General features: G+C 41.6%; 8 protein-coding genes across 9 annotated transcripts; 6 read left to right on the top strand and 2 right to left on the bottom strand.

Moving 5' to 3' along the window:
- The first annotated feature begins 1 nt into the window (after nt 1).
- On the top strand, nt 2-7,537 carry LOC128261736 (centrosomal protein of 104 kDa). 2 transcript variants are annotated; one of them, XM_052995571.1, is made up of 8 exons: nt 2-193; nt 2,267-2,434; nt 2,931-4,020; nt 4,748-4,862; nt 5,106-6,121; nt 6,743-6,888; nt 6,947-7,048; nt 7,108-7,537. In XM_052995571.1, the coding sequence occupies exons 1-8, from the start codon at nt 154-156 to the stop codon at nt 7,248-7,250; spliced, it is 2,820 nt and encodes a 939-aa protein (XP_052851531.1). In that variant the 5' UTR covers nt 2-153; the 3' UTR covers nt 7,251-7,537. The 2 variants fall into 2 exon arrangements, with proteins under 2 accessions (XP_052851531.1, XP_052851530.1); XM_052995570.1 differs by having other exon boundaries at nt 4,724-4,862.
- Nucleotides 212-1,788, bottom strand: LOC128261737 (uncharacterized). The gene is made up of 3 exons (XM_052995572.1): nt 1,459-1,788; nt 1,145-1,337; nt 212-1,077 (listed from the first exon to the last, which is right to left on the bottom strand). The coding sequence occupies exons 1-3, from the start codon at nt 1,621-1,623 to the stop codon at nt 749-751; spliced, it is 687 nt and encodes a 228-aa protein (XP_052851532.1). The 5' UTR covers nt 1,624-1,788; the 3' UTR covers nt 212-748.
- A 575-nt stretch (nt 7,538-8,112) lies between the features above and the next one.
- On the top strand, nt 8,113-12,136 carry LOC128263379 (ethanolaminephosphotransferase 1). Its single transcript, XM_052998405.1, has 5 exons — nt 8,113-8,524; nt 8,861-8,929; nt 9,013-9,635; nt 9,697-9,877; nt 10,897-12,136. Exons 1-5 carry the CDS (start codon nt 8,447-8,449, stop codon nt 11,230-11,232), a joined length of 1,287 nt encoding a protein of 428 aa, XP_052854365.1. The 5' UTR covers nt 8,113-8,446; the 3' UTR covers nt 11,233-12,136.
- LOC128263393 (uncharacterized) lies at nt 9,968-10,833 on the top strand. Its single transcript, XM_052998425.1, has one exon. It carries the CDS (start codon nt 10,307-10,309, stop codon nt 10,745-10,747), a length of 441 nt encoding a protein of 146 aa, XP_052854385.1. The 5' UTR covers nt 9,968-10,306; the 3' UTR covers nt 10,748-10,833.
- A 1,719-nt stretch (nt 12,137-13,855) lies between the features above and the next one.
- Nucleotides 13,856-15,227, top strand: LOC128263380 (uncharacterized). The gene has a single exon (XM_052998407.1). It carries the CDS (start codon nt 13,938-13,940, stop codon nt 15,099-15,101), a length of 1,164 nt encoding a protein of 387 aa, XP_052854367.1. The 5' UTR covers nt 13,856-13,937; the 3' UTR covers nt 15,102-15,227.
- Nucleotides 15,228-16,671: 1,444 nt separating this feature from the next.
- Nucleotides 16,672-17,475, top strand: LOC128263391 (uncharacterized). Its single transcript, XM_052998423.1, has 3 exons — nt 16,672-17,036; nt 17,092-17,269; nt 17,336-17,475. The coding sequence occupies exons 1-3, from the start codon at nt 16,736-16,738 to the stop codon at nt 17,388-17,390; spliced, it is 534 nt and encodes a 177-aa protein (XP_052854383.1). The 5' UTR covers nt 16,672-16,735; the 3' UTR covers nt 17,391-17,475.
- Nucleotides 17,476-17,844: 369 nt separating this feature from the next.
- Nucleotides 17,845-21,087, top strand: LOC128263375 (protein ref(2)P). The gene is made up of 3 exons (XM_052998402.1): nt 17,845-18,368; nt 19,101-20,642; nt 20,700-21,087. Exons 1-3 carry the CDS (start codon nt 18,188-18,190, stop codon nt 20,843-20,845), a joined length of 1,869 nt encoding a protein of 622 aa, XP_052854362.1. The 5' UTR covers nt 17,845-18,187; the 3' UTR covers nt 20,846-21,087.
- On the bottom strand, nt 21,079-23,227 carry LOC128263386 (uncharacterized). The gene is made up of 3 exons (XM_052998414.1): nt 22,597-23,227; nt 21,778-22,000; nt 21,079-21,716 (listed from the first exon to the last, which is right to left on the bottom strand). Exons 1-3 carry the CDS (start codon nt 22,768-22,770, stop codon nt 21,385-21,387), a joined length of 729 nt encoding a protein of 242 aa, XP_052854374.1. The 5' UTR covers nt 22,771-23,227; the 3' UTR covers nt 21,079-21,384.
- Between the last annotated feature and the right edge of the window lie 2,658 nt (nt 23,228-25,885).

The raw sequence follows: 25,885 nt of genomic DNA, 5'->3' as shown, positions 1-25,885 counted from the left end.
ATGTTTTCAAAACATCGATGATTCTCCACCTCTATTTTGTATAGGAATTTCCTGTAATTTTGTGGCAGTTTAGTTCGCTTAATCAAATTGTGGTCTTTATGTGCGGGTTAGCCAGAGATTTAGGCATAGTTGTGCGCTTTTGACGTCTTCAACATGGCCAAGAAAATACCATTCAACGTGGTGTTCGCCTCAGGTAAACAATTGTTGGGGGATTTTCAAACGCAAAACAGCAAATAGACTTTATTTGCTTGCCATAGTTTGCTTATTTGTTTTCTTTATTTTATGTTTTCCTTACGTTTGTAATTATATTTTTAGTTGCGTCTGGAGTTGGCCAAAGGCACCAGTTTTTCTACCTCCCATACTCCTTTTGAGCTCCACTGCACTTGAGAAATCGATAAAACACGCATACGCCTAGTGCGCCAGGACGTTGGAATTTAAAATGGAATGTCGCTGCTCTTTTACCCGCAGCTAATCTGTTGACAATATTCAGATTTTAAATTCTATTAGCAGCTAAATCAATTTTCTACAGTCTCGGCCAATTTACCACGGGCTAAAACCACTGCAACCGCAATGACCATAATATTTCATTATAATATTGACAGATTGCCGGTTGTCGACTCTTTCTGCGTCTGCATATGCAATTAGAGCGGCGGCCAGAAGTTTCAATTTGGCTAGGCGCCAAGCTTTTTATTTTTGTACTAGGACCTGACACTTTCCGGTTAGCCTCCGTGGCCTCAACCAGAATCGCTTATTGGGCCTGCTCTGCCTTTTTCTTGGACCTGTATTTAAGCTTAGTCAGGAGCGACGACACTGGGGAAATCATGGTTAGCACATAGACCAACGCAGTGATCAGCATCATGCCGGGAATGAAGTCATTGTCCACAAACTTGGTGAAGAATTTCGAGGAGTAGCCCAGATAGATGGCACCCATGCCCAGGCTAAAGGTGATTAAACCAAATAGGTTGTGGCGGAAACGCAGCTCCGAAGGGGGAAACATCTTCAGGGCGAACTTGGGCTGGAAATAGTTGACAAAGCCGCCCACTATGCTGGCCGCACAGCCAAAGGCAGCTGCTCCACCTAGAAAATGCCAGTTTTATTAGTTAACTCGAAGCATAGGCACCTAGAAACTCAATTAGATACTCACCCACTCGGCCGTGCCAGGTGTTAAAGTGCACTTCCTTGCTGGAGAACTTGCCCAGGGCGCCCAACAGGACCATGGAGCCACCCACAATTTGGAGGATTGCGTGGAAACGCGACTTGTTGCGATGCGACAGCCAGCGGGTGAGCGGATTGACTTTGGAGTGTGACATCATGGCCTGCGCAATTAGGACGTGGAACTGTTGAATAAAGAGAAAGCCTTTTAAATTTAAATGCTTCGATAAGATAACAAGTGTCCCTTATCCGGGTCAATCTAACACTATTGATTATGTGGCCGAATGCTTATCGCAATGTACTCACACCAATGCCTGTCATGAACATGTGCATGGCCGTGTCCTTGAACTCCAGACTGCGGGCCAGGACGAAAAAGAAGGCGGCCACTAGGAAGATCAGCATGTGATTTACGCTGTTTAGCAGGCTTTGGATTTGCAGCCAGGCCGTGGCTCCCGTATAACCTTCCGGCATTTTTCGTTGTTTTCGTTTCTTTTTTTTAATCGTCTTTAAGTCAGTTATTTATGCTATCAGATGCCGTAGTTAAATTGTACTATCTCAGATACAGGGCACGGTGCGAGCAGCTGAGTGACGACTAAACTAGCACATAAAGCTCGCCATCGCTTAAATACAAAACAGAGAACGTGGAACCTGGAGATAGAGATAGAGATAGAGAGAAAGAGAGATAAACATGTGAGACATGGCTGTACAGCTGTGGTCAAAATAACAGCTCTAGCTAACTACTTTTAACAATCGTCTTGGAGCTCTTACTCCAAAATAAATAAGATATTTTTAAATTTTTCATGTATCAGGCTTGAAAACTCTTTTTTCAAAAGTTTTTAAATTAAAAATTTAATTTTTAGAAAGAAATGACTTATAATTTGTACACCATTTTTAATTGATCATAATTTTGTAAAACATTGTTAAACTATTTTGTTTGGCGCGGATCTGTAAAAGAGCTTTAAGTACGAAAGAGAAGTGAGAAAGAGAATGAGGGGAACATTTTAGCTGAGAATGCGAAAAAAGAGTCCACATAAGAGTGTTTTTATCACCTGTCCGCTTATTTTATTACCCAGTGCCAAGTAATGATGACTTGATCACTTTATGTGCTTTTCAGATGAGGATGTCAACTTTCCGGCCAGCGAGCTTAACAATCACGGACCCACTGTTCACGGCTGGCGGAGTGCTCCGGACGGCGGGCTCGACTCGCATGACATTATCCTCCGTTTTCAGCAGCCGGCCAAGATCTATCGGATACAGCTTCTGGCCCACCAGTATCTTATACGTAAGTGAATCCCCTTTTAAGCTGGAATGTGCTGAAAGAACATAAAGGAAAATATTAAAAATATTAACTTGGGAATAAAATATGCACATATTTGAATATTTTATCTTGCCAGGATAAAAGTTTCTTTGGTCGAATTAACCAACTGTACCGTAAATTTAATGTAAAGATCTATGGCACTGTTTTAACTGCACATTTTTGGTTGAACTTACTGGAAAATGCTAATCATGTTATATTTATTAAGTTATTTTTTGGTAAATCCAACTCTCAGCTCTCGGGTATTTAAAATGGGTTGAACTTTAAATTTTCTATGTAAAAGATTAAAAATTTCAGTTTTAAATGTTGAATTTGGACCTGATTTAATGAATTCAAAATCAAAATTTAGTGCATAAAAATGAATATAGTAAGAGTTAAAGCACAATTCCTCTTTTTGACAAGTAGTTTAGCTGACTGCGATCCTAATAATATTCCAATTTAATATTTCCATATTCTTCCACAGCTGAGAAAGTGGAGCTCTGGCTGCACTACTCGCCCAAATCCCTGCCCAGCACTCCATCCTCGCAGTACTTTGACTTCCTGGGCTTCGTTGCCTTGGCGGACAATGCGAACACCAACTACAAGTCGCGGGAGCTGCAGAGCGTCACCGTGTGTCCCCGGCGAGGCACCCACCTCAAGTTGCGTCTAATTGGCGTGCAGGGCAACGACTACAATGGCACTGGTCAGATCTCCCTGCTGGCTGTGAATGTCCTGGGCGAGGATCTCGAAGTGGGGCCAACTAATGGCAATGGAGAGGAGCACTTGGTCAGCGAGGCCCCACCGCTGGACACGGCCACCGGGGAACTGGCCCTGGCCTCGATCTGCGACGACCTGCTCTTCTCCATGTACGTGGAGGAGTCGATTGTGCAGTCCATCCGGGAGTTGGAGCAGCGCAAGGTATTGGCCGTCAATGCCGAACGGTTTGAGTATGCCCGCAAACTGAAACTCTGCATGACCGCTCTGAGGAGCGCCGGCGAGCGTTTGGGACGCTATGCGCTGGCCAAGCGGCAGGCTGTCCAGCAGGAGGACTTCACCACGGCCAGGTTGCGCAAGGAGCAGATCGAGATGTACAGGGCGGCCGTGCTGCGCCAATTGCAGGTGCAGCAGCTGCTGGAACCGCAGGGCGTGGCACTCGGCACCAATGACCAGAGCTGTGAGATCTATGCGGGCGGTAAGCCCAGTCTGCCGGCCGCTCCGAGTCTCCAGGATGTGGCCCAGGCCCTGGCAGAAGCCACCTTCAGTCCCAAGAGCCTGACGAGTCTCAGTTTGGACGACAAGTCCTCCACGGATGGCTCGCAGGGACAGCCTGGTAATGATAGTGTGGTGGCCACTCCTGCTCCCGCCCCTGCGCCCACCTCCCTGCAGGCCACGCCCACTCCCTCGCTGGGCGGCTGGCGCAAGTCCCACGATGAGCTGCCCCAGTCGCCGCGTCTGCCCTCCCGACATAGTTCACCCATGTCCAGTCGCCAGGGATCGCTGCGCAGGCGAAACAAGAGCGTTCCGCGCAACTCCTACGAGGATTACGAGGAGCGGGCCATTCCCACTCTGCGACAGTGAGTACCAAGTGTAGAGTGCGGCGTATTCGTTGTCTAGTTGTCTGTCAAATAGGTAAACAATTGTGGAATAGTAATTAATTACTTTTTGTTTACACAGCTGTCGATTACAGTGTTGCATGACGACACGTTTTTCGTAGTCTTAGTTTGAATGTTTGTCAACACTAGCGAAAGATCAACAGTAACGGTCCGATTTTTTTAAATTTTAAATTATTTCTTAGAACACATATACAAAATTTATTTTGACGTCATTTAGCCTCGTCTGGAAAAGAGTTTTTTATGTTGTCATAGAATTTACTATAAAATCGGTATTTAAAAGTAAAAAATATAATATTTTGTAAGACTTTTTGCTAAAAATTGATAAGGAGTAATTAAAAAATGACATATTTTTTAGCTTATTAATAAAGGAAAAAAATTATTTATTTTTTCTTTTGTGAATAATAGTTTGGGTGATGTTTTCAGGAATTTTCTCAACATTGCTTAAAGAGTATTTACATGTTTACTTAAAACTAGCAACGATTCTGGGTTAAGATGAAGTATAAACTATATTTTAATTTAAAATACATTAAGCTTCGGTAGCCGAAGCAAGCCATCATTTCCTGTTGATTTATCTTTAATTGTACTTACTTTTCTACTCCTAAATATTGTAACCGCATCCGTAAACGTTGCCATTTCAATACCACAAAACACAACCTGCTCTCAGTTCAAATACTAATGAATTTTTAAGGGAGTGCCAAGGCAACGCGCTTTTGGAAGCGGATCCTAACCGGGGACGTTCGCGTTTGAACGACCGCGAACGCCGCCAGGCAGCCCTACCCATCCTGGTCTTCGGCAGTGAGTTGGTGAGTCCTTTAAAATATATTATGCTAAGAACTATAGTTAGTTTCATTAATACTAGAAAATTTTTTGGATCCCTTAAAAGATAGTTTTTTACAAAGTCCTTGAATATTTATTCCTAACCAAACCGCAAATTCTTGAGATCTTCCTTATCTTATTCGTGTAAAAAAATTAAGCCTAAAAATTTTAATTAATTTTTAAAAAGTATTTTTTATAGTTTTTTCTAACTTTCTCCTTTTATTCTCCAGGTGGAGCAGTTCTATTCACGTCAATTTCAGGATCGAGAGGATGGCTTGCTGCGCCTGCGCACCTTTCTCAAAGAGCACGACCTGGAGGACGTTTCGGGCAACGAGCATGCCGCCAGTCCCAACAAAGTGGCCCGCAGCGCAGCCCTGCTCCTCCATCGCGCAGTGAGGGACGCCGTTTACTCCGTGTTCGGCCAGGCCACGGAAACGGTGCGCATGCTGTTCCTGGAGTACGTGCCCGGTCGAGTTTCGCCCAACGAGGTGGCTCGCTGTGTGGACCGCCTGCTGCCCGAACTGCTGGCCAAATCCGGTGATCCATCGGCTCGACTGCACACCCTGGCCCAGCACACGATCCTCAGTATCGCCGCGTGTCCGGAGGTGGCGGAGCAGCACCTGGTTGCCCCGGCACTATCGCGAAGCGTTGGATCTGGAACCCACCAGCGACTGGCCATGAGCCGGCTGCAGATGTTGGAGCAACTGGTGCACACACAGGGCATCAGCACGGACAAGCATAGTGGGCTCACCTGCAGGGCACTCTCCGAGTGCGGCTGCTCCGGCATCCATCATCCGGCAGAGCCTGTGCGAAAGGTGGCCGAACGCATCCTGCTGCTCGTCTACAAGGTTAATCCTCGCCTGGTGCGCAAACAACTGCCTCCAGATGACGACATCACGCGCCGCAATCTCCTCTACCGCCAACTCTTCACCGAGTTTGACAAATTGGACTTGGATCGCAAGCAGGAGCTGCTGGAGGCCAACAAATACGGCGGCGGTCATAGCTCAGGGGATGCGGCCACTCCGCCGGCGGACAAGGCGTCAACCAGCTCGGATGCTTCTCGGCTGATGACCAGCCGGAGTGGACATGGTCTGGGCCCAGTGGCCAGCTCCAACAACGGATACGCGAGTTGCAATGGAAAACAGCAGTACAATGAGCAGCTAAAGCGCTCCATGCTGTCCGTATCCAACTCGCGCAAGGGATCCGCTTCCAACTCGGAGTCCAATGAAGATAACTCACCTAAAATGTGAGTAGTTTAAAATCAACAATAATAAAACTTTATAATTTAAACATTTGTTTTGTTAGGATTAATATTTCACTATTTAGTCAATTAAAAAAAATTCGTTCTTGTGAAAAAATTTGTTGAGTTAAATACGATAAATAATATGTAATGTGGCTCCTGGGACTTATTTTGATTTCCCCCCCATTATATTATTAGGTAAAGCTGCCCCAAAGATAGCTGTAAACTAATTTAGAAAATTTAGAAAGAAAAATATTAAAAAGATAAGTATTCATTACCGCCTTCAGGATAAAATGGGCTACGACTTTTAAAGTATTTCTAGCTGTCAGATAAAGTTATTTTTTAAATCCATTTATTAATTTGTGCACATTTACCTTTTTTTTATTTTATTTAAATTTAATGTAATATTTAAGTTACATACAAGTTTTTAAATTCAGAGTAAAGTTTAGTAACTACTTGTTAAAATAACATTTTTAGGGCTTAAAACTTTGGGTATTGACAATTTAAAATTTTTGTTTAAAATCAATTTACAAAATTTACAAATGTAATATTCCCTTTCGTTTTTAAGAAATTTGGGCTATACATTTTTAATGAGCTTTGTTTATATTTGTATGTACATTTTTATAGACGTTGCCCCTTCTGCGACTGGTCGTGTGTTGGCAGTGACGCCAGCCAGTTGGACCGACACTACTGGAAGGCCTGTCCGTTCCTCACCAAGTGCCCACAATGCAGTCAAGTGCTGGAGGTAGCCGCCCTCAACTACCACCTGACTAGTGAGCATTAAGGATCCTTGCATTATTTAGTATAATAAATGTAATTGTCATTTCACAGCGGAATGTGATGCCAAGGAGAGCTATGTGGTCTGTGCCCGCTGCACTGAATCCGTGCACAAGCAGCTCTACGAGTTGCACCAGATGGAGGACTATTGTCGGGGTAGATATTGTGATCTACCTTTCAAAGCTATGTATATATAATTTTAAACTTCTCTCTAGAACTGAAAACGGGAGCTGCCCGATGTCCTTTGTGTCATGACGATGTGCATCTGCCCCAGGATGGCGGCTGGAAATTACACCTTCTCAGCGCCGGCGGTTGTCCCGGGAATATACGCAAGAAGAATCTCAAAAAGTCAAATTAGGAACCGTAAAATTAACCGATCTATTGGCATGCGTAGCGAATTTATTAGGGCAACTATACTAGTCAGGAAGCATACTGAAAAGAGCTAACTAATTGCATCTGCAGTAGTTTATTAATTAAATTTTGTTTCACACTCCCCACATTTAATTAGGAAACATTTTGTTAAGCGAATTAGTTAGACTTATTTATACATACATATGTGCATTCTTTTGTATTTTTTGTAAACAATGTGATTTGTTAACTGTAACGCGAATTTTTCGAAACGTCCTTACAATAAATAAAGCCCATCCATACAGTTTTAAACATAAATTTATATTTTTATTATTAAAGTAACATTATTTTCTTCTCTCCTGCAATTTACAGCACATTTACATGCGGAGCTCAAATTCGTTAATAAATTTTTAATTGCTTTGCATATATGGCATGTGCAACACAATTGCATGATTGATTAAAAATTAATGGTGTTATATATGAACAAATGTGGTCAAAGGAATAGTAGAACTGCAGCTCATGGCGTTAGAAGTGTGTTTTTCATTTACTTTTCAAAAATCAACATCAATTAAAAAGTAAAAAATAAAAAAATCTACTTTTTTAGCTATCCCAATTAATTCTTTTTGAAATTTGGTAAGGATTTTAGAATAGAAAGAACCAACTAATTTTATTAAGATATTTTTAAAGCTTAGAAAACAACGCTATACTTTTCTTCATTCTTTGTTGTGCAAAGATCTTAATCACGACTAGTGGAATAACTAAAGGGAAACACAAACAAATTGTTTTCAAAATTATATTTGGCGGCAGAACTATTTTCGTGGTCACAGCTGTGCGGCTGCAGTGTTGGAAAACATCCCCACTCTAGCGCGTCAGTGTTGGTCGGTGTGCGTGGTGAGAGCGTGAAAAAAACAGCCGGCAGCAGCGGCGGCAACAGCAGCGGCAGAAAAGAAATAGTTTTCGCAATAAAAATAAACGCCAGCGATAGCTGAAAGTCGTGCCCTGCATTTTCGCTTCGAGTTCGGTTTACGTTCAGTTTCAGTCATCATGTTTTGATTTGGCCATCCAGTTAATTAACGTTCGGAAGCGTTCAGGCGTTGCGTTTATCAAAAAACCCCCGCCTCCCATCGCGTGTTTTTCCGTTTAGATTAAAAAATACTTCAAAAACCCGATTTCGACTTGTAGCCCCGCAAAAACATCAATTACAAAATGCAAAAGCTATTCAGGCGATTGATGGACACCCAATACCTGACGCCGGCCCATATCAATGGATTCGACAACTACAAGGTGGGCAAAAAAGGATCTAAAAGAAGGATATATGTACATATGTACCGCGGCGGCTGTACCTTCCTTCAAGAGGGGGTGACCTTCTTAATGCCAAAGAAAACCAAAACCCAAAACCAAAACCAGTTCTCGGTATTCCCGTACTTGTTTTCAATTAAAATTCTTTTTATAGAAAGCCAGCAGCGGAACCCAGACAAAGCGAAATAAAGCAAGAAAAGAAAAGAAAGCCAAAGCCATTGAAATAGTCGTTAAACGGATGAGTTTCCCCCTCTTTAATCATATAAATTTTTACTTACAACCGCAGAATTGCCTCCGTTAATCAGAAATTTCTACTTACAGTACAGTGCCATCGACACTTCCCCGCTGAGTCAGTATGTGATGCATCCCTTTTGGAATTGGCTAGTCAAGGTAGATTATATCATGCAAAAATCAATACTCATATGGGGGCAATCCACTAATCAACCCAACCACCCACCTACCACCCATTGCAGTTCTTCCCGCGCTGGTTTGCGCCCAACCTGATGACCTTCCTGGGCTTCCTGTTCGGCGCCATGAACCTGGTGCTGCTGTCATACTATGACTGGAACTTTGAGGCCAGTTCCGGGGAGGAGGGCTCCACGCCCATTCCCTCGTGGGTCTGGCTCTGCACGGGAGTCAACATATTTTTGGCCTACACGCTGGACGGTATCGATGGCAAGCAGGCGCGAAGGATTGGATTGTCTGGTCCGCTGGGGGAGCTCTTCGACCACGGACTGGATTCATACACGGCCATGCTGATTCCGACCTGCCTGTATAGTATTTTCGGCCGGAGCCGGGTGTACTCGGTGCGGCCCATGAGGATGTACTACGTCTGCCTGACGGTCTACTTCAACTTCTTCGTCTCGCACTGGGAGAAGTACAATACGGGCATATTGTACCTGCCCTGGGGCTATGACCTCAGCATGTGGGGCAGCACGGCCATGTACCTGGTCACCTGGTGGATGGGCTTTGAGCGCTGGAAGTTCGAGCTGCCGCTGGGATCCTACGGCACCCTGCCCTTGGGCAATGTTATGGAGGCTGTGCTGCATGTCAGTGCCATGGCCAATCTTCCCCTAGTCATCATTAATGTGTACAAGTAGGTCTTAAATTTAAATTTTGGTTAGTTCCCTTTTTTTTTAACTGCCTTCAATTTTTAGCTCCTATGCGCATCGCACTGGACGCATGCTGTCCTTTTGGGAGGCCATTAGGCCCATGTGGCCGTTCCTCACCTTCTTCGTCATCCTGCTGGTCTGGCCATATGTCTCGCCGAACGACATCATGGAAAAGGATCCGCGCGCCATATTCATGCTGAGCGGAACCATCTTCTCCAATGTCAGCGTAAGTACTTTAAATGAGTGGCATAAATATTAAGCTTAATCTATATGATATGATTATCAATTTTAAACAGTGTCATATATTTTTTAAAACATGACTATTTTAGAATTCTCTCAATCTCATTTTTGTGAAAAAAAACAATAAGTTTTTAGATAATTTGTCATTCTTATTTTTTTTTAATTCGACAGATTGGTTTAAAATTTTGTATTGTATTGCTAACAAAAAATGTAATCAGTCATCATGCTGTTCCACTCCACTTATCAAACTGTGTCGCGTGTTGGTTGAATCATATTCAATCTAGATAAGAGGCGGGTGTGTCTACATCTTTTTTCCGGCCCCTTGGCTCGGACTTTACTGCCAAACAGCCGCAAACAACATTTAATGAGTCATATTTTAATGTGATAAAACGCACACGAGGAAAAACAGTTCGAAATGCCACCCTTTTGTTGTGGTGGTCGGCGCTGTGCCAAGGATTTGGAGTTGGAAAAGTCGAACGAAGGCGGCCGCGAATCACTGAAGGATACCATATACACGACAGCCTCGGAATATGAGCGTCCATTGTCCCTGAAGTTTTATGCCCGTCACGACTGGCCGTATTTTAACTGCACGAGTCAGGAGGTGCGTGGCATTCGCGAGAAGCTCGACCCGGCGTCGCTGCAAAATGAGCGGAAAATAGCTAGCCATGATGAGGGAGTGGAGGAAAAGTTCGAGATGAAACATGGCACGCCGCAACCGGTGACGGTCAACCAGATCTACGGCTGGTATTCGGACAGGGCCTACCGCTATCTGAAACGAGACCGCGGCACTTTCGTATTCCCCCACGAGAACGATCCAATGATTGAGCAAATTTTGAGAAACAAACTCAAACGCTAGACCATTTTGCTGTTCAATTCTTTAAGATTCCAAGTTATTACAAATTTAAGTCAGCTTAGATCAAATATAATTCCAGCAGCTATAAATAGATGGCTTTAAATGGGTTTAGAACAAACTAATTAATTATTTATTTCAAATTTATATTTCAGTGCCGGCTGATTGTCTCCCAAATGTCCGTGACGAGATGCGAAGCGTGGCACTGGCAAACGCCCATGTTCGTCATGTCCTTCCTAGTCAGCCTGTGGCTGCCTCTGCTGGAGAGGCCCTTGCTGTACATGCTCCTCATAGTGACCACCTTGAGTCACTGGCAGTACGGAGCCAGTGTGGTTAACCAGATGTGCGAGCACTTCAACCGGGTCTGCTTCACTGTTCACAAACGAGTGCCTCAGGAGGAGATGCTGTCCAAGGGGAAGACTCTGCTGGCAGAAAAGATCGGCCAGCCAGAGAAACAACAACACGAGGAGTTGTTGAAGAAAAAGGATTAGGGCATCGGATTGCGCGATTTTTTATTTAGCTGCGAGTTGATTTGCAAGTTTTCTGTACATCGTGGAGGCTGTTTAGTTAAACAATTCTTGTGAGATTATGTATAATTTGTCTTAGTTAGAATATACTTAAAATGGACATTATCCTAGTGCTACAGTTATATTGAAGCTTGTTTCGGCTTTTTCCCAATGACTATTTATGTAATGCTCTCTTCCAATGATAATTCTTAAACTCTAGGGCTTAATCCCAACTTGACGTTATTGAATTCAAACTCTATTGACCCACAGTAGATCAATTATACAAGTAAGCATGACAAGTGATCTGATCTGCTGCTTAGATATCAAATAAGTATTAGTTGATAGGTTTATAGTGGCGGCCAGACAAGTTTCAGTCCATAAACTCAATTATGCAAGAACAGAACAGTTTATAACTTATTCTAGCCTTTAGATTTCTAATTGTATTGCAAAGGTTACGCATAATCCTCAAAACAATCCTATAAAGACAACGCTCGCTTCCGCTGACCTTAAATTAGCAACCGATAATTCAATGTTTTATATTCGTCTAGACATAATCGAATTCCATGCGCTATGCTTTATTTATTTCCATTGTATTACTTTTAACTGCTCGGCAAAAGCAAATACACATACACACGGTAGCATCGTTTTTAACTAAAATAACCGCAAAGACCTCTAATTATCAAAACACATAAACAAAATCATTATTTTTAAAACAAATCCCAATGTCATTGAACTGTAATGTGTGACGTCGTCCATAGCGCCACTGCACGCTTTATTTTGTATGAAATCTATTCATGTATCCGCCAGAATCCCGGGCTTCCTCGCCCCTCACATTTTGTAAAACACAAGACAGTATACAAATAAAACAAAATATTTTGAAATGCTCAAACCGAGTTTTAAGATGAGATCGTCATTTGATTTATGACTACCCGCTGACCCCTTTTATCGAGATTACAGATCATAAGTAACCTTTTTGCCTGCTTAACAAAACATTTGTAGACCATGATGACAGCTGAAAGTCCTCAGTCACACATAAATTTTAAAATCAGATTAAATTAAAAAAAAACAAATTCCAAGTAGGTAAAGTGAATGGGAATTTCATTTCATAAAGGTATGAGAAAGGTTTTTAAAAGTATTTTTAGCAAGGAATGTTAAAGGACATCGGGGTATAACAACATTGATGAAAAAATGGAATTGAAATGGAAAAATAAATGTCCGCCTATTGAATTACAATTTTTTTTATTAAATTAAAATACAATGCATAGTATTGAACTATTTGAACAATAGATATTTAAATAAACTATCTATGATTATAAATAGGGATTATTCTTGGCTACAATCTTCAAAACAAATTTTATCTTTGCCCTTATTCATTACCTTAATATCCATAAACATACATATTCTAGAATTCGGCTGCTGTTGGCCTAATCTTATGGTCAGAATCTGTAAAACTTTATTTATGACCGCACCTGTGAGTACATAAATGCTGCACCTATGTTTGGCGAAGGCACAAATCATTTTAATAGAACCCTCATGATCGGATTTATATCGTTTGCTCAGGTGACAGCGGGCACTGAGGCACTGAGACACTGAGACTGGGATGCGTACGTGATGTGGCTGTTAGCCCAGTCAATGGGGGAACAAAGCGCTTCCTCATTAGCTAATTGGCGTGAAAATCGACTGCGAGCTCCACTGTGCCGGACGATGGGAACCGCGGTGACAGCGGTTCCTCCTCCTCCACCACCGCCACACCCCGCCTAACGGCTGGGCAATATCAATAAACGGAGATGGACACCGGCTACCAAGTCACGCCGTCGAAATGGGCACGGCCGAACAAAAGAGACGGTCAGAAAGTAAGTGGCATAAATAAAAGCAAAACCAGAACGAGAACCGAGCATCGAGAAGAGCGAAGAAAGCCGCAGCAGCAGAGGAGTTACACTCAACGAAAAGTTTATATATTAAAGGTAACTGTTTGGCCTTTGATCATAAGACTTTTTAAAACATCTGATAGTAACAAAACAAAAATGTTTTAATTATTCCGAATATTAACAAAGGGTATATCATAATAGTTATTTAAATTTTTTTTTGCTGATCAAAAATACTCTTTTTTAAAAAAAAAATTTTAAATTGCCTAAAAAAGGTTTTATTTTTTAAAACCTTTTAGATTGATATTAAATTTGACCTTTACGGTTCACTGATCTCAACACAAAACGAACTTTATACATCAAAGCAATATATGATTTGATATTGTCAATAAAGCATGTTCGATAAATAGAGACTTCCATTGATAAAAAAGTGTAATTTAAATTAACAAATAATATATTGTCGATTTTTTTAACAATTTTAAAATATATAACAAATGAAATCTTTTTTAAAACTATGCATTTTATTGAGGCATGCGTTTCTTTTCACATTTTTGGGGTTAATACTTTTTACTATTTATCAAGCCTTGATAAATATGGATAATAATAATAATGGATTGTGGGTACTCAAGTAATTAAAGATAAAGAACCGGTAGTACTTATTAATATTTTTCTCAGTGCACCGACGACGCCAGCGCCAGAATATGAAAGTTGCGCCTGCGCCGACATCGGAACTCTCCCGTCGGACTGGGAATCAGTTGCGAGGCAGAAGCGCGCGAGTCAAGAACGCCGAGCGGAGCAACCTATCTGATATCAACCAAAGGAGAGATGGCCTGGAAGACTTTCACGCTACTGCCGCTACTACTGGCGGCCACTCTGGCCAATCCCATGGGCTCCACAACGGAGCTATCTACCCCACCGGCTCTTAGTTCCGAGCAGACCCATGCCCATGCCCAGACGCAGATCATCAAGGAGGAGCACTTTCCGGCCATGGCTCCGCCGCAGGCCATCGAGTCCAGCGGATCCAGTGGCCAACCCATAGCACTGCAACCTCCTCTGCCCTCCTCCAGCGGAGATGAGGATGCACTGCGTCGGCGTACCGTCACCTACGATCAGCGACAGGAGGGGCAGTACAATATACGCGCTGATCTCGAGAACTTTATGATCCTGCTGATTCCGCCCGGACCGCAGGAGGGGATCAGCCTGCTGGAACTGCTGGGCCGTGGTAACACCAAGGGCCCTGGAGCCCTCAAGCGCAAACACCCGTTGAGGAGCAACTCACTGAAGTCCTTCTACCAGAAGAGCCACCTCCAGAAGCTGCAACAACAGCAGCAGCAGCAGCAGAACCATCACCAATCCTCGCCAGCGCTGCCCCTGCCGGAATTCATTGAGGGACGCTCGCCCTATCACGTGGACATCTCGGCCAGCGATCCCGAGCAGGCGCAGCGTCTGCAGCGCCAGCAGGTGGACGTACTGCCTCCCCAATTGATACCCATGCCGCAGCTGATCAAACCCTATCACTTGGAGGCCGAACCGGAGCTGATCCAGGCCCTGCCCCCCGTTTCCGCCAGCAGCAGCAGTGGCTCCAATCTGCTCGAGAGCTACAACCATCCGGGATCGCAATACTTTCGCAGTTCCCGCGCGCTGAGGGGCGATAGTTACCTGGATACCAATCGTCTGACTGGCGGCGACTTCGCCAGTCCGCGCTCCATCAGTGCTCCCATTTACCGCAGCGATCTTGGAGGCGTCGCCAATGGCCAGTACCCACCCATAGATGCCCCCACCTATTTCGCCGATCAGTCACGCTCCTGGCAGCTGGACGAGGAGCCCACCAGGGCACAGGCCCTGGAGCCGGAGATCGTTAGCTTCGACCTGCTGGCCGACGACGACCTGGCCGAGTCGCGGACCCTCCTCCGGGACGGACTGGCACGCTGTGCCCGCGGCGAGCGGCGGGACAGCTACGGAGCCTGCCGCCAGATCGAGGGCTACTAAAGAGGAGTAAGGGAGAACCGCCAGACTGCCAGCCTAAATGTTAGTTTCATACTTTGCACACTCTAGAATTAAGCCGACGAAAAACGTCTTACCAATAAATACAAAATCTTAATCGCCACTGAAAAATTGATCGTTAATTAGAAAGCTGAACGTGATCTTAACTCACAATGGGTAATCATTAATAATGTTATTATTTAAAACTAATATGTATAAGGTTGCTTATATCTGAAACTTACATTACCCATAATTCAAGTGTTTATTATTTAACACCATTTAAAATTTATTACTACCCATTATTCAAATCTTTATTATTTATTAATAATTTTTTTAGTTAAGCTTACATTTTATGTTTTTAGTACTATGCCTGCTAATCACAATTTAGATGTTTACCTTAGGCTAATAGCGGAAGTTAGCACTAGAACTAACGGTTCGACTGTGCATGACTATGATGCGCTGAAGGATGAGGCTGAGATCTTGACAGCCAGGGGCCAGAAAACGGCAATCACTAACCAGAGACAAAGGCCAGCTGCTCCATAATTTGCAATATGCAATTTTTTCTAGGCCAAAACCAGTTTGCAGGTGGGCGCAACCAAAGGCGACTAACTGCCAGCTCCAGCTCCAGCTCCAGCACCAGCCTCTTCCTGTGGTCAAGTCATTGAACCTGCGCCCAGAACTGCACCCAGACTAGATAGCTAAAAGAGTCAACAGATCTCGGACGCACATATACTATATACTATATACTACATACTAGATATTATATATTGCAAGCGGGGCAATTAGTATAGTCATGAAGATTTCCTATTTCTTTTGGGCTTAGCCTGAATCGAGGTTATTGGGTTACCATTTTTTGAAATCACGCGTCATTTCTTGAAGTCACCGAAGGTGGCACATCTTTAAAACGCCAGAAAATATTTATTTGTTTATTTACATGGAAGGAAGAGAACTTGCCCTAAAACTCACACTTTTTTATGATGTTTTTTTATTAGAAAATATTTTAAAAGTTCGAATATTCGTTAAGAATGGTAGTAATTTTTTTAATTAAAAATGTTTGTTTTGATAAGAATTCAATGAACACATGAGTATATTAGTTTATATTATTTTGTTATTAAAATTTATAACCAACATTAACCTTGAGTTTTAAACTTCGATCTATGGACTAAATTAATCACAATTAAAAATGTTGTAATTTTGAAATGGGTACTATGAACAAACCTTACAAATGATGTTTTAAAAATTATCAATAGTATTTTACAAAAATGTTTCCCATCTATTATTACATGGATTTTCTGTTTTTAAATTTTGTATTTTTGTAGAGATAATGGAGATGTGGAATCGGAGACAACCAGCCACAGATCTGCTCCACAGATAGTTCCTCCCGAATGGAAATGCTTTCTTATATGGCTGCGAGGAAGCATTAAAAATGCTGGGAGCCGAAGATGATTCCCACAGCTCCCTGGCAATGCGGAAGTCTTTGGGCTTGGGTTGGCGGCCATTGAACTGTGTCCAGAAATCGGGTTTTCTTGGTCTTCTTCTGGTGCAGAAGTGGGCTCGTTTTTAGTGCGGCTGAGAACCTAAAATCATTCACCGTACGCCTTTGGAGCACATCGGTCCTGTCCATTTTTTGCTGGGGGAAAATGTGCAAGTTCACCAACCGGCTGTTTGTATTTGCCCTGCTATTGCCGGCATTTGGCAAACTTCTGGCCCAACCAGTTGGTGGAAAGATCAGGCCGGGGAATTCAAGGAACGTGGTCAGCGACCTGCTAGAGGTTCTGTATGATGACTACTCCGACAATGGTTTCCAGCGGGAGGACATTCTCTACGATCAGAGGCAGAAGGGCACTGAGAACTATCAGCTAAAAGTGGATGGGGTCGTCATCGGCTTGGCCCCACAAATGGGTTCCAACTGGCTGCACACAATGGCTGAATATTATTTAAGTAAGTACTAAAAAAAAGTATACAAAACTCCTTTATAAAGTGTCATTCTCATCAGGTGAAATGATGTTGCGCCAATCTACTCCAGAACCAGATACAAACCAATTGTACGAAAAGGATCCAGGTACAGATACGGAATCTGGAGCCGTAGAGGGCGTTACTAAAATTCCAGAGCAGTCAAAAAATGACTTGGAAAGCAGACAACATCAAATTATAGCTCCTCATAACTCCAGTCGGTTAGTTGTGTAAAATATTGTAAGTGTTTGGCAATTAATTCTAATTATTATACTATACTCTTCCAGGACTCCATCTCAACTGTTCCAGTTGCTAAAGATGCTAAAAACTTCAAAGGCCTGAGATTGTATATTTAGAAAATATGTCAAACAATAAGTTGTAAGTTTTTGGATTACATATTCAAAATAAAAACTGCTTCAAATTTAAATATCCGTTGGTCGTAATAGCAGGTTTCCACGGCTATGGTATTTTTTTTTTAGTTTACTTTCCACTTCTGAAAGAAGTGGAAACAAAAACAAACAAAACAAAAAATAGGTTTTGTTCAGTAAATAGTTATCATATTTGCTAGTCTGTGTATAACTAACAGTAGTTATCACACAATTAACTTATTATTTCCCAATTATCAAGATTCTCATTTCTAGTTATATATACAAATTCAAAAAATGTGCATTTGCAGCAAAGTGTGAACATCATTGGTTTAGTAATAAAAAATACCAAAAGTGGTGACTTCCCTTAATCACGGATACAAAAGGCATAAAAATATTCACACTTATCGATAACCAAAATATTATTATTCTTTGTCAAAGACCAGCTTTGGCATTACTACACAATTTTAGGGATAGATCAACTTGTACGGTTTAGCAGTTAGGACCGTGATTTGCAATATTTGCAGAGCCTCAACGTTTCAAGAACATTCCAGTGACTAGTTTTGAATGGTATATAAACCTGCCGCCGCTCAGCTGCACTTGTATACACAATCGAACGCCCAAACAACTACGACGCAGTAGTCCACAGAGCTCCAAAATTTTTGCTATTCTGTCACATAAATTCACTGCAACAAGTCAAACAAGAAATAAAACGCGTCGGCACAAACTACAGAATCAATTAAATTCAACGAAACTAAAGAGAATATTGCGAAAATGCCTGAGAAGTTGCTGAAAATCACATACCAGGGCGCCGCAGTTGCTGGACCCCAAAAGAAAATAAATGCATATTTACGTATGCCCTCCCAGAATTACACCATATTGCGTCGCGAAATCGAGCTGTATCTTTTCCTGGAACGTCAGCTTCCCAAATGCGATTTTAGGACCTTCTGGATCGGTGAGTTTGACAAACAACTGTTAATGGGGCTGAATGTTAGACAATTTGATTCGGGTCTCAAAAATTGCAACATTGTCTTACATATATGTAAACACATATGTATGTGTGTACATATAACTGCATCCGACAAAGTAGTGCTGACGATTTGGCTTTGAAATCTATTTTGTTCGCGTTAAAAAATAGCCAAATTCACTTGTAAGGGGGTTACCCTAGTATTACTGTATTTCAGGCTTATCAATTACAAAAGTATGTTAGAATTTCTATGGTGATTTAAAATGCTGAATCAAAGTTGTAAATTAAAAAAAAAATGGTCAACTCAAAATGTATTTGTTCCTAAAAATTAATTTTAAAGTATGGTATATGGTCTTTTCAAGATTAAATGATTTGTTACATTTTTTAAAAGTTATTAACTGCACAAACAAAAAATGTACAAATGATTAAATGTTTTTTTATAAAGAAGATATTTTATAAAATTATTTTATTAAAACCTATATTAAATAGTAACTTGTGAAAACAGATACAAAAAAACAAAAATTGCATGGAAAGCAACTTCTTTATAACCATTTCATAAAAAATTAAAACAGATTGGTAATGCCTATAAATCCGCAACTATAGCGAATTTGTCTAGCTAGTTCTCTCTGTGATTCACCTTTAAAAAACCTATGATAACAAAAGCAAACCTACAATGACTCATGATTATTGTTGCCTTCGTTTCTTTTTCGACATTTTCAGATACGGACAACGATGAAATCGAAATTGTCAACCAAAACGACTATGAGATTTTCCTGGCCAAGTGCGAGGCCAATATGCATGTGCAGGTGGCTCCATTGGTGACCGTTGAGGAGGAAACGAAGGTCTCCAAGCAGCAGGAATCGTCGACTAACGCTGGCGCTCCATCCGCCGACGATCCGAGCAATTTCACCATCCACGACTCCGTTGAGTGCGATGGCTGCGGCTTGGCCCCAATAGTTGGCTTCCGCTACAAGTGCATCCAGTGCAGCAACTATGATCTTTGCCAGAAATGCGAGGCAGCCCACAAGCATCCCGAGCACATGATGGTGCGCATGCCGACCAACAATGGACCCACTATGGTGGATGCCTGGCTTACCGGACCGAATCCATGGAGCGGACGCCGTTGTGGCCGCCGCTCCAGGGGTCACTGCCCCTTCCAGGAGACCACCCAGTCCGCTCCGGCTCCCGAGATCTCCAGGGACAGTCGCCGCGAGCGTCGTCACTCCCGTCGCCACGGCGGTGTCTTGTCCCAGTTTGTGGAGATGATGACCAATTTGCCGCTGAACGAGACAACGGGCACCGCGCCGACTGAACCGGAGAAGCCCAAGGCTGCAGAGCCATCACCAAGTGCTCCGCAAGCTGAGCCCACTGTTACCGCTCAAAAGGCAGCCGAAACTGAGGCCAAGCCAACTGAACCGAAGAAGATTAACATTACGCCAACTTCGACTCCTCCCACGGAGGATCCAGTTACTGCTCCACGCTCCTCGGAGCCCACTACTCCAGTGATTAACCTGGAGAGTCTTTCCCAGATGGTGCCACCCGAATACATGCGCGCTGGCATCGAAATCCTAAACAATTTCAGCGAAATGTTTGCCAAGATGATCGATCCCACTGAGGCGGGTGATTCGGGAATTTTTGCTCCCCCAATGACTTCCACCAGCGAGGCCAAGAAACCAGAGGAAAAGGCCCAATCCAGTGGCCAGTCGGCGGCTTCTTCAGCCAGCCAGTCTGCTGCTCCTTCAGCTGCTCCTTCAGCTGCTACCTCAGTTGCTCCCTCAGTTGTTCCTTCGGCTAATCCTTCGAATGCCCCATCTGCTAGCCACTCAAAAACTTCCTCGATTTCTGGATCTATTTCTGATGCTCCCCTTGAGACGGAGCCATTGATTCCCAAGCCAACTGAAGCTGCACAAGTGTCGGTGACCAACAACGAGGAGGACAGACGTCGCTCGGACAGCTTGGACCAGGATTGGCAGGTTATCGACAACGCTTACTCAGCGAACAACACCAACCTGATCAATCTGGAGTCGACCAATCCCACCGCTGCTCCTGAGCAGCCAGTGCGTGATTTTGGTCAGCTGGGCGAACTCCTGCGTCAGCACATCAACGAGGAGGCTCGCGTGGAGCAGGCTACGGCCAACACCCAGACCTCCCAGGTGGATACCGTCAGTACGGCGACCTCGACCACATCGGTGGCCACCAGCAGCATCGGCACCTCACCAGCGGCCCCCGAGGAAAAGCGCAGCGTGCCCGTCTACCACACTGGTAAGTTGGCAAAAGAATCCTTCCGAGCTTCCCATTAATTATTCCTCTGTTTTTTAGATGAACGCATTAATGCCTCGATCCATGCCATGATGGCCATGGGTTTCAGCAACGAGGGCGCCTGGCTCACCCAGCTACTGGAATCAGTGCAGGGCAATATTCCAGCCGCTCTGGACATTATGCATGTCTCGCAGAACCGCAACTAAATATGCTTATGTAATAACCACATATCTATTATGTATCTTCAATGTGTATAGCCCCCAATGAAAAGGGGATTTTATTTTATCGTATCAGTTTAGTTTGTAACTTTTTTGTTTTTCTGTGGTGATTGATTAATCTCGTTGCCAAAGAAAAAAAGTGAAAATGTATGTATTTTATGTTTTAAATAATCAACATAATGTTATTCATGAATACGTGAATTTACAATAAAGGCACAAAGTGAAAATGATTCTTGGTTCTTGTATTTATTGATAAGGTGGTCAAGTAGACATGGAAAACTTAAACCTTCACTAACTAGATAACAAAATTTTTATACTATTTAAATCGCTTGCGAACTTTATATAAACAAAATTCACAATTCACAATAAAAATGTATTTCTTGTTGGGGGTACTTATCATTTCCGAATTAACTATTTGAGAGCTATTAATATATCTACAATACTTTCTCGCGGAATTGGTTGCCTCCCCAAAAACGCCCTGATGTGTTGATTTTCCAGAGTAATAAGACTCGCTCATTGCTATATCCTCAAAGATCCTCTCTTGCTTCTGCTGCTTCCGATCCAATAAAATAATTTGTCGCCCAACCAGCAATATCTCGTACAAATCTCCGAAATTCGTAATTTGCAGTCGTAATTGTAGCGATGAATGTGAAGAACTTGAAGAGCTTCTGTTGATGCGGCTTCCACTGTCGCCGGCCGAATCCGGTGTTGTAGCCGAACATTTGCGAGACCATTAGAGCTAGGAATCCAGCCAGTCCGAAGAATCGATGGAGCGTTTTCAAGGTGAAGCCCCCGCTGATGAAATACAGCGGAAGACCGCTGAGAACGCTGCCCAGCAGAAGAGCACAGCCAACAATACCTGGAGGAGATGGAGGAATAAATTATCATTAATTTTGGAAATAGGAAACCGACAAACCCACCATAGAAGCCGTGGTTGGTCTTGAAGTGTCGCACGGTAGCATTGGGATCTTCGCGTTTGCGCTCCAGCTTCTGCCACGTCTTGATGCCGATCCCGCCGACTCCAACCAGGAATGCCAACAGACCCAGGACAGCATGGAGACGGTTCAGGTTCAAAGGACCCAACCAGGACTCCAAATATGTGCTATTTCGCACCAAAAGCGCCTCGCCCATGAAGAACACAAACTGTGGAGGAGGTATAAAGACAATCTTAGATTATTTTTGTAACAGGGGTTTTTTTTTAACAAGAAAGGAGTTTGTAATTTGATCAAATTATGAACTCTTTTCTTGTTTAAAAAAATTCCATGTTTACAAACAAAGTCGTATGGCTAGCATCTGTGTAAAACTTGAAAATGGTCAGTTTTATAAATTACCATTAAAATTCTATTCAAAAGTAATGGAGCTTATAACCATTTTTTCTGAAGCAGTTATTATTGTATTCAAAAGTAATGGGGCTTATAACGAATTTTTCTGAAGGAGTAATTGGATAACCGATTTAAACAAATTTTAACAAAATGTATAAGTAAAAATATACTCAATTGTTTAATCACAAAGCTTGAACAACTGACACACTATTTAACATAGAAACAAATGGAGAAACGAAGACTGTAAAGCAGAAAGAGAATATATCAACCTTGTAGTTAAAATTAAATTATAATATTGTAATAGTAATAGTTTGTGATAAACTGAAACCTTTAACTTTCTTTTTTTGTATATGGATCATAGAAATGTTTTATATTCTGCGTATATATCTGATCACGGATATAAATTGGAGTACTCACGGCGATTGTGCAGTAGAAGGCATGTCCGGCGGTGTGTACCAACTTGAGCACCAGACACTTGTAAACAATGGCTGCGGTGATCCCCGCCAGAAGAACGTGCGAGATCAGGGTGCAGAAGCCGAAGTAGAACCCTCCATAGGATCCTTGGCCTTGTAATTCGGCGGCACTTGTCATTATGGATATTACGGAAAAATCCCTTATCTGCTACGTGAGATGCGCACGTAAAACCGATAAGCTAGATGGACACCTTAAACCGATCGCGACCGCTCGATGCGAGTGTTAGAACGCTTTTGATGCTTTGACATAATGGAACAGCTGGAAAAAAACGATCGAAAGCTCGCAATTCACTCACTCTCTCTCTCTCTCCTTGGAGAATTCTGCCAGTGTGTTTCGAAAAAAATCACAAAATCAAACTTTGAAAGGCAGTGGTGCGCAGCGTTGGCAAAAGGTGATTCAGCGGATTGCCCCGTTCACGTGTCTTTACCTTGGCGCGGGAAAGGCGGCAGTAGCCACAGGTGGTATTAATTGGCATTGCTCTCCGGCGATTATTGTTATTTTTGGAGCATTCTAAAACCAGTTTGTTTAATTGGCCCTGCCAAGTGTCCGGAATTAATTATGCACTTTACCATGAGTGATTCCCAAAAATCGAGTCATGAATATTAAAATGTCCTAAAAAAGGGAAATATGTTTATTTTTAATTTAATTTAATTTTCACAGAGATCAAAAGGTCTATGACATCCTTCTTAAAGAACGTATACAAGAATATAATATCTTTTGAATTATATGTATCTATCAAGTTCAGACTATATTGTACTTACTTTTACTTTTTTTTACTTTTGTACTTATTTTTAAATTATTTCAAAATTGAAGTGATTTATATTTTGTTTGTATATAAAGGAACATTTTTTTTATTTTTTTAGTATTTTAAGATTTAGGTTTAGGTCCACCCTAAACTGTTAGCTATGATGATTGATGTTGTGAAATTACCGACAAAAGCAATGTCCGATGAATAAACGGCTTAAAGCGGAGCGAAGAGAAATAGATAAGGAGCGAGGAATGTTTACATGGGGAAACCCAACAGCAACACTATGCTACACAGATCTTACCTTCTATGAATGTCGGTTACTTATTGCACAATTCAATATATTCAGTTGTTCGATTAAGATGGACAAATTGTAAAAGCTGCGAATAGGCATCCATGTCGTATGAGTAATTTTTTTGCTAATTTAGAGTTCGAGTTTTACCCTACTCTATGTGTTTATACAATTTTCTACTTTTTATAGATAGTAATTCAAATCTTGATTGAATGGCTAGAATAGAATTATTTATAAAATGCCCGGTATTTTGATATGCGCTGAAACTAATCGCATAATACGAGCACTTGTAAAGTTTCCTAGCTCTCCAATTCCTAGAATGCTAGACAAACATATTTTTTGTTGCAAAATATTGCAACTGGCATTCGAGTCGTATTAGTAATTTAAAATGATATATTTTATTTTAATGTAAACAAATGTTTATTTTGAACCCTGCTGGAAATCTTTGTTACGTGTTCAAATACAGTACTAATGAATGTAAGTGGAACAAGCAAACCCTAGAATGCTTTCCGACTCTTTGTATGCGCTGCTATGTTTATATGTGTTTTAAATCAATGATAACATAAAAAATATAATAATACAGCTGTGTAAAAATAATGCCGACATTCAAGGCACGACATATTTAAGACTAACAGAGACTCAATTTAATCTGTTGTTGTAAGATACATATGAATATAGCATGAAGTTTTAAAATCATTCCACTTTAGGTTTCTGGGATCTAATTTAAGTGTAAACATTTCATAGATATGATAACCTTTCTGCTGTGCAAAATTACAGGGTATAAGTGGGAAATACACAGCTCAAGGGAGGGCCAACATGGAATCACCAAGCTAAACCGGATTTAGTTTGGCCCATTCATGGAAATTTTATACAATAATAATTATTAATTTGTAGTTCTATGAAGTCAATAATCACATGGAAAATATAATAAACCAGCTGTGTAAAAATACTGCCGCCATTCAAGGCACGACATATTTAAGACTAACAGAGAATCAATTTAATCTGTTGTTGGTAGGACATTAATATAGCATGGAGTTTTAAAATCATTTCACTTCAGATTTCTGGGAAATGTCGATATGACAATCTTTCTGCTGTGCAAATTACAGGGTATAACTGGGAAATACACATCCAACGGGGAATCACCAAGCTAAACTGGATTTAGTTTGGCAAATCTCTGTTATATATGTATATACCCACGTCAATTTCTCTCTGGTCTTAGTCATTTCTATACTACATATGTACCCGGTTTCATTTGCAGTCCCATGTGAAATACTGGCAAGTGACGTCATTCTTGAGCAAGAGCGAGAGAGCCAAAAAATAGCGTCCCACTGAGGTAAGGGACCAAAACAACAACAGCTGACTCAGATAGAGAGAGAGAGAATTTTGCTATATATAACGACCAGTCAGTCGCGCAAAGTATTCCAATGCAAACGCCAGTTTTGTTGGCACTGCTAATCAACAAGTCCACCGAAAATATATAACCCAACCCCTTATTGACACCCAAAAACATTAACATTATTTTCAATAACAAACATTGGGATTTTACGCGAGAACACTTTCTGTGCTTCTACAAAAAAAAGTATAATTTGGGTTTTCCAAATTAGCTCAGCTCATGTACGTAAATCATTTAAATATCCGAAAAATTAAAATCTTAAATTTCCATGGAAAGCACGAACGACAATTATTAGTGACAACTAAAGTGTTAATTATTGAAAAACCCCAGAGGAAATATAAACAAAGGCAGCTATAATTTGACAATTGCATGACCATAGTTCTGTGACAAATACCTAAAACATCATTCATGTAAGAATCAGATAAGTCAGGGTACAGTACCTTTTATCTGTTGTTCCATACAAGTTCAATTTTTCACGCTACATTTCTATTTGTAGATATGGTGAAATTATTAACTAATTAATGCTTTTTAAAAATTATTCTACAGCCCAAACACTTTAAAATAATAATGTTAGAAAACTTTTAAGGTTGATTTATACAGGTAATCATTTTTTTTAAATTTTTTTTTATTTCTTTTAACATTTTTCTTCATATTGGTTTGATGTCGTATTTCATAACATCTAGAAACAAAATTTGACTTGCAATTAGCATACAGTGTACAGCATTAAAAACAAACTTAAGATCATTTTCGATTCGAATTATGAATGATATTTTTTGGCAGTGCTAGCCTATGTTAATACATA

This window comes from Drosophila gunungcola, unplaced genomic scaffold (genome assembly GCF_025200985.1).
Source record: "Drosophila gunungcola strain Sukarami unplaced genomic scaffold, Dgunungcola_SK_2 000001F, whole genome shotgun sequence".
NCBI classification, from domain to species: domain Eukaryota; kingdom Metazoa; phylum Arthropoda; class Insecta; order Diptera; family Drosophilidae; genus Drosophila; species Drosophila gunungcola.
This window is presented reverse-complemented; position numbering and strand designations above follow the sequence as displayed.